This window comes from Panthera uncia, assembly GCF_023721935.1.
Source record: "Panthera uncia isolate 11264 chromosome A1 unlocalized genomic scaffold, Puncia_PCG_1.0 HiC_scaffold_17, whole genome shotgun sequence".
Taxonomy (NCBI): domain Eukaryota; kingdom Metazoa; phylum Chordata; class Mammalia; order Carnivora; family Felidae; genus Panthera; species Panthera uncia.
The window spans coordinates 2,219,597-2,227,511 of record NW_026057577.1 but is presented as its reverse complement, the minus strand read 5'-3'; the positions used below and the strand labels follow the sequence as shown (position 1 = coordinate 2,227,511).

Genomic DNA, 7,915 nt, shown 5'->3' with positions numbered 1-7,915 from the left:
ATGAGTGAATCGTATGATATTTGTCTTTCTCTGACTCACTAACTTTGCTTAGCATAATAGACTTTAGTTCCATCCACATTGTTACAAATGACAAAACTTCATTCCTTTTGAATGAAAATTCATTCAATAAAAAATTCTCCTGGACAGCCATCTGGCCCTGGACTCTTGTTTTTGGGTGATTTTTGATTACTAATTCAGTTTCTTCACTGGTTATGTGTCAGTTCAAATATTCTATTTCTTCCTATTTCAGTTTTGGTAGTCTATGTTTCTAGGAATTTGTATGTTTCTTCCAGATTGACCAGTTTATTGGCATATAGTTGTGCATAATATTTTCTTATTATTGTTCACATTTCTGCAGTGTTGGTTGTGATTTCTCCTCTTTCATTCTTGATTTCATTTATTTGGGTCCTTTTGTTTTTGATCAAACTGGCTTGCTGGGGGTTATCAATTTTGCTAATTTATTCAAAGAACCAGCTCCTGGTTCCATTACTGTATTCTGTTTTTGTTTGTTTGTTTGTTTTTTAATTATATCGATAACATTGATTTCTGCTCAAATCTTTATTATTTCCCATCTTTTGCTGGTTTAGGGTTTTATTTGCTGCACTTTTTCCAGCTCTTTAAGGTGTAGGTTACTTTGTTTATCTGAGACCTTTCTTCCTTCTTTAGGAAGGCCTGAATTGCTATAAACATCCCTCTTATGACTGCCTTTGCTGCTTCCCAGAGATTTTGGGCTATGGTGTTATGATTTTAATTGGCTTTCATGCACTTTTTATTCTGAGTTATCCAATTCTTATATTGTGCTCTTTTGCCTCAGTTTCCCTCTTGTTTTTATGCTTCATTATTTTCCATAATATTGGGTTCTATATCACTGATTCATTGCTCTGCTTCATCCACCCTTGCCACCATGGTAATCATCAAGACAGCAATTCAGTTACAGCATTTTTATTTTCATCCTGACTAGATTTTACTTCTTTTTATCTCCACAGAAAGCGTTTTTCTGCTTTATTCAACCCAGACTAGTATTCTTATTATCTTGGCTATAAATTCTAATTCTGGCATTTTGATTAAGTCCCTGGCTTTCATTTATTCCTGTTCTTTTTTTGGGTGAATTCCTTCATTTTGTCATTTTAACAGAAGAAAATGGACTAATAAAATTAAAAAAAAATTAAAAATTTGAAAAACAAAAAAGTCACATAAAAGAAGCTAGATCCTAAGTGTGTTTTGGTCTGTTTGCTAAAAGAAGCTTGATAGATAGAGAAGAAAGGGAGAGAAAAGAAAAGAAAAAAAAAGTAAGAAAACATTTACAAAATTTACAAAGATTTATACAATAAAATAGAATAAACTGAGATGAAGAAAGTAAAATAAAATTTTAAAAATTACAAAAAATATAGAAAAAAATAAAAATATTTTTATGAAAACAAAAATTAAAAATATTTTTTCTCCTTTTGTATCCAAGAATAAGAGAAAAGAAAAACAAAAAGAAACGAATAGATGGGCCAGAAAACAGAATGAAATTCGAATGAAATTCCATCCATTTCCCCTAGAAGTCAAACTATGAAGCATTTTATTGTCCATACACTATGCAGGTGGAGAGACTTGTGGTGGTCCTCTAAGGCTTGGTTGATGCAGTTGGAAGGGGCTTTGTGTAATGGTTCCGTTCTTCACTTCACTTGCTGCTTAGTTAATGGGGGTGGATCTGCGTTTTGTGAATGTGCAGGTCCGTCTATGCTCATGCATGGGAGAGGTGAAAACGGTGGCACACAGCTTTCCCCATCTCTGGCACAGGAACTTTGCAATCTCACCTACTGACAATCAAGCACCCCTTCATTGTCTCCAGCTTCTGTCCACTCCCTGCTTCTACACTATCCCTGTCCATTTCCAAGCCATCAGCCTGCCAGGCAGTACCTCCCTCCCCACATTTATCTTAGATGGGGCTGTGTTTCCAACCCCCTCATTTCTGACACCCTGTGGCTGGGACCCTCTGGGGGAGGGTCTCGCTGAGCAACGCCAGGTATTGGCTTGCCCTTGGGAACATTTGTGTGATCATGCTGCTGCAGAGCCTCAGATATTGTAGCCACACGTTGTCTTGCCCCAGAAAGTTTTCTTACAGTTGCACAGCAACAAAGGTTCAGGGGTTATGGTAAATTGCAACACACAGCTGGTACCAGGTTTGACCACACTCTGGCATCTTTGTCCCAATACCAGAAAACATGACTGTTCTCTGGGGTCTGCTAGGATCTTTGCCTCTGGGGAGGCAAATTCTACCAAATTCCCTCCTAACACAGGAACCACTTCTCCCCTTGTGGCTAGCAGACCTCTTGGACCTTGCTACCTACTTCCAGGGGATCCGCCCTTCCTCCCAACCAGAGCACCACCAGGCACTGAGCTGCAGAATTTCCAACTCTGCTCTTCGCTGTTTATAGATTCTTACTGGTATTGAAACCTTCTCCTTTCTCCCTCTCTTGTTCAGTCACTTGTGGGTCTTTCCATTCTTTCTCTTTCTCTGCAGCCACTTTTGGGGGAGTCTTTTTCCTGTACTCCTCCCCCTCCTTTCTCTGTCTACTCTCCACAAAAAGAGCTCCCTACTTTCTGTGTCTTATCTTTCCCCCAGTTCACCTGTGCCACATACCTGCCAAGTTCTGGGGCTCAAATTATGCAGATCATTGTGTTAATTCTCAGATCAATTTTCTATGTATGCAAAATGATTTGGTGCTGATCTAGCTGTATTTCTTGGTTGACAGAAACAGAGAACTTCCATGCTGCTCTGCCATCTCAGCACCTCCTTTCTATCCTTTATTTATCATTTATTTATTTATTTATTTATTTTTTAACGTTTATTTATTTTTGGGACAGAGAGAGACAGAGAATGAACGGGGGAGGGGCAGAGAGAGAGGGAAACACAGAATCAGAAGCAGACTCCAGGCTCTGAGCCATCAGCCCAGAGCCTGACGCGGGGCTCGAACTCACGGACCGCGAGATCGTGACCTGAGCTGAAGTTGGACGCTTAACCAACTGAGCCACCCAGGCGCCCCATATCCTTTATTTTTTTTAATGTGTATCTCTCTTTATAACACATCATTTATAGACAGTGTAATTCAAATTCTTCTTTATCCAGTCTGACAATTTCTGCCATTATTTGGTGTTGGGGCTTTAAGTCTATTCTTATTTAATTAAATATCTGATTCAGATTTTAAATCTACCTGAAAAATTATTGTCCCTTCTTCCTGATTGCTACTGGTGTTGTTCTTCAGTTTATCCTTTTCCTGCCCCCTTGTTTCCTTTCTTTTTCTTTTTTTTTGTTTTGTTTTGTTTTGTTTTGTTTTCTTTCTTTCTTCTTCTTCTATTTCTTCTTCTTCTGGTTGATGGCACATTATTTTAGTGTTCCTTTTCCTTTCTTCCACATACTGTCACTGTACATCCATACTTCCTACTTGCCGCTTCTTCCCTCTGAAACAGACATGAGATTTCAGGTGTTCACTTCCTGAACCTGCTGATACTTTCTGTTCCTATTGTTTATTTCACAAATATAATAATCATCATTCAAATTTTATCATGTATATTAATTCTGTTATTGCACATTAGAGAATTTTATGCTATTTTGTGTATGCTTACTTTCTTGTTTTTTAGATGACATGATAAAATGGAACCAAAATCTTTCATTTTTGGTGCTTTTTGCTCAAGTTAATTAATCCATGTTTCCTTTTGGAATAATTTCCCATCAGTCTGAATATATCCTTTAATATTTCCTGTCATCTACATATACTGGTGACAAATTATTTCTGCTTTGTTTTATTTTAATCAGGGAAATCTTATTTTATCATAATTTTGTTTTTTTTTATTAAAATTTTTTTTTAACGTTTATTCATTTTTGAGACAGAGAGAGACAGAGCGTGAATGGGGGAAGGTCAGAGAGAGAGGGAGACACAGAATCTGAAACAGGCTCCAGGCTCTGAGCTGTCAGCACAGAGCCCAACGCGGGGCTCGAACTCACAGACCGCGAGATCATGACCTGAGCCGAAGTTGGACGCCCAACCAACTGAGCCACCAGGCGCCCCTTTTTTCTTTTTTTTTTTTAATTTTTTATCATAATTTTGAAGAATATGGATGTTTGGATTCCTGAGTTTGTCTTGTTTTTTTTTTTTTCACCCCATAAAGTGTATTTTTCTCTTGCTATCTGCCAGCCAGTTTTTCATGGAAACTCAATCTAGCCATTTCTCTCAGTATTCATTGTGCCCTTTCTTACTGTGGTTACTTGCAAATTTTATCTTTAAGGCAGGCTTATAGCAACTTGACTAGGATATGCCTAGATGCTGTTAACTTTGTTATGATTTCAGTGAGATTTGCTAACCTTTTTTGTTTGTTTGTTTTTCTGGAAATCTATCACTTTAAAAATCTGAACTGTGAATTAACTTAATCACTATTTTCTTCATATTTTTTTCTCACAACATGTTTCCACTTGGGGAATATAAATATTCAGAGAGTAAAGAATGTCATATTGTGACAAGTCTCCCTTTGGGGCTACTCATCTTTCTCTCATTGGTCTCCATCTCTTTCTCAGTTTAGAAAATTCATATGAATCCACCTTCATGTTCAATTTCCATTTCTCTGCTATCTCTAGTCAGCAGTCTAGAAGTATAGAAAACTTCCTGGATATTGTATAAACTCAATTTTTTTCTAAAGCAGAATTTCTAGTATTACCAGTCATCAAATTATTATTTCCTGGTTTGAGAAATATATTGTCCTCTTTGTCCTTGTCAAATCCATATCTGAAATTTGCTTCTTTTTTTAATTTGTTCTTCAATTATCATATATTGTTACAGTCCATGTGTCTTTATAAATGATTTAGGTATTCCTGAATAAGATCTTGTAAGATTAAATTATAATTACCTTCTATTAGCACTTATAAATGAAAATATTAATTATTGTAACAAAATCTTCAAAATCTAACATACACATGAAACCTGTATATTTGGTTATCAAGTTAAAATACTTTCATAGCAGACACTATTTGTTAATTTACATACATCATGGGGCTTTGCTGGAAACATGGATGCAACTGAGGATCCCAGAATTAAAATGACTCTCACGGATCATGTCACTTGGACCTCATCCCCTTGAGGAAGTTCCGGTCCTTGGCCAAGCTGTCCTTCAGAGCATCTTTCATGGTTTCATTCCGTAGACCGAAGATGAAGGGATTCAGGAGGGGTGTGAGAACACTAGAGAGGATAAAGAGGATCTTGTTGAGATGTAAGCTGCTCTTCTGGGAGAGGTGGACATACACAAAAATGGAGATCCCATAGCCCATGGAGACCACAATGAAGTGAGAGACACATGTAGCAAAGGCTTTGCGTTGACCTTGACCTGAGGGTATCTTCAGAATGGTGGAGATGACATAAACATAGGAGACCACAGTGAGTGAGAGGGAGCTGATGAGCAGGACAAGGGAGCTGAGGAAGTCTAACAGCTCAATGATGTGGATGTCAGCACAGGCCAAGTGGAGGAGGGGGGCACTGTCACAGAAAAAGTGATCAATCACATTGGGGCCACAGTATGGCAGCCCCACCTTAAGGACAGTGGACGGGAGAATGAGGAGAAAACCACCCACCCAGGAGAGGATAACAAGACGCACACACAGTGAGCTGGTCATAATTGCTGGGTACTGAAGCGGGCTGCAAATAGCCACATAACGATCATAGGACATGACTGCAAAAAGTATAAACTCAGTGCATCCAGAGAGGAAGTAGAAATAAGACTGGGTGAAGCATCCACCAAAGGATATGCTCTTTCTGTCTGACAGGAAGCCTGCCAGCATCTTGGGAACAGCACAGGTTGTGGTTAATACTTCACTGAAGGAGAGATTGCTGAGGAAGAAATACATGGGTGAGTGAAGCTTATAATCCATGAGAATCAGCATAATGATTAGGCTGTTTCCAAGGACTGTCACCAAGTAAGCCAATGAAAAAATAAAGAACAGGAGACCCCAAGAGCTCTGGTGGTTGGTATCCCCACAAGAATGATCTCAGTCACCAATATCCAATTCCCTCTTTCCATCTTTGCGTTTCTCTTTTACTGTACAGAGAGTTATAGCATAGGAAAAAGAATGGTGAATCATTCATCAAATTAAGAAATCAAGGAGAAATTTAAAATAAAATTTTAGCTACTTTTTCTAGCAAAATTGAGCAAGACAATTGATATTATGATTAGGTACACCATATCCTACAAAAATACAGCTGAAGAGCTATGAAAATCAATTTTGATAACTCCATCTTCCCTTTCTATATCCTGTAACACTTTGGTGGGGTGTGCTATATATATAATTACAACTGTATTTTTTATCAATAAGAACTTTGTCCAGTAAGTGTTCTGATAAAATACACAAATGAAAGATTAGTTGGTACCTGTAATTATAGAAGCAATTTACTTCCAGTGTTTGTCTCGTGAGGATTGGGCTGTCCCGATGTTACAAGGGCACATAGAGAGTACAGACTGCAGCTTCAAGCCAATGGTGCATCTAGGTTTCAAGAGCCACGTGGATAGTGGGTACATCTGGCAGCCCACATTTTCTCACCTGAGATTCCAGTGCTCCAATGGCCAGTAAAACAGAAAAATAAAAAGAATCAGCTTATTCTGTTTTGCAAATTAAATTCCTTTTTAAATTTTTATTTAAATCCCAGTTATCTCTATAGATTTCAACTTGCCCTTCCTTTCTAGCCTTAGTTTTCATTACATTGTACTGAATTCCATTAAGGTGAATCTTTTCTTGAACCTTTGCTTCTGAAAATTATACAAGTATGTGTTATTATTTTCAAAAGTGTTGATTTTTTTCAATTATGTTTTTGAAATGTTATATTAGAGAACAAGAAAATGATTAAAGGTTTGTGTCTGAATTAGTTACAGAAAAGACATACTGTGACTTGACAGAAAAAGTATATAAAGAATCCTCCTGTCTGAGAAATTATCTTATAAAAAATAAGCACCATAATACAATTATAGAGAGAAAATATATTCTTCAAGATAATATACCTTGCAAAAATCAGAGGTATCAAAAGTGATTTCCTCCACAAAAAAAGGGATAAAGATAAACATAATCTACATGTTCAATGACAATGCAAACACAGCAAAAAACAAAAAACAAAAAAAAACAAAAATTGTGTAAATAAAAATCATAAATCTGTAATAATAAGAATGGTACTGGTAAACATTAATATATAATTGGTACTGTTACACATCTAGGACTGGAATGTAAAACCAATACAATTCTCCATAAACACAGAAAACATAAAATGGCTCAGGATGTAAAAAATTTAAGCACTGGTATAAATATTTTAGGAAATGGTATAAATATTTTAAGAAACATATGTAAGCAATTGAAATATTTGTTTTAATATTAATGGCAGAAAATCATTAATATTAATGGTGGAAAATCTTATCAATAGAAGGATTACAAAATTAGTCAAAAATCAGTTTAAAATGTCATGAAACTATATGACATGAGAGATCACATCAAATTTCTGGCAGGCAACTTTTAGATATATAAGCAGAAATAAAAATAATATGATAGTAAGAGAATTTGACATAATATTTTCTATATATTTCAGAATGAATGAAGTAATTAATTGTACATGAGTAAATTAACTATTTAGAAATAAGTTATAGAAAATATAAACAATATTATTAATGGAATCTCAGGCCAAATCCCCTATGTGGAATCAATATTGCAAAATTTTTTATAAGGAAGGCTGAATTACAACCAAAATATTGGATTGGATTTTATTTTAGAAATGGCCAAAATATTTCAAATATAATATTTAAAATATAATGTCTATTTTTAAAGAGTCTCATTTTTAGCAAAGCAATAAATATAATTTCACTGTGTTAGCTAGTACACTATTATTTAGACAGAGCAAAACATCAA

At 36.0% G+C, this 7,915-nt stretch overlaps 1 protein-coding gene across 1 annotated transcript; it reads right to left on the bottom strand.

Annotated features, from left to right (window-relative positions):
* Positions 1-5,095: 5,095 nt before the first annotated feature.
* Positions 5,096-5,701, bottom strand: LOC125935080 (olfactory receptor 6J1-like). The gene has a single exon (XM_049648787.1). It carries the CDS (start codon positions 5,699-5,701, stop codon positions 5,096-5,098), a length of 606 nt encoding a protein of 201 aa, XP_049504744.1.
* Positions 5,702-7,915: the final 2,214 nt, after the last annotated feature.

Excerpts from the sequence above, each read along its gene's own strand:
- LOC125935080 (XM_049648787.1), bottom strand. The coding sequence starts at position 5,701 with ATGTCCTATGATCGTTATGTGGCTATTTGCAGCCCGCTTCAGTACCCA.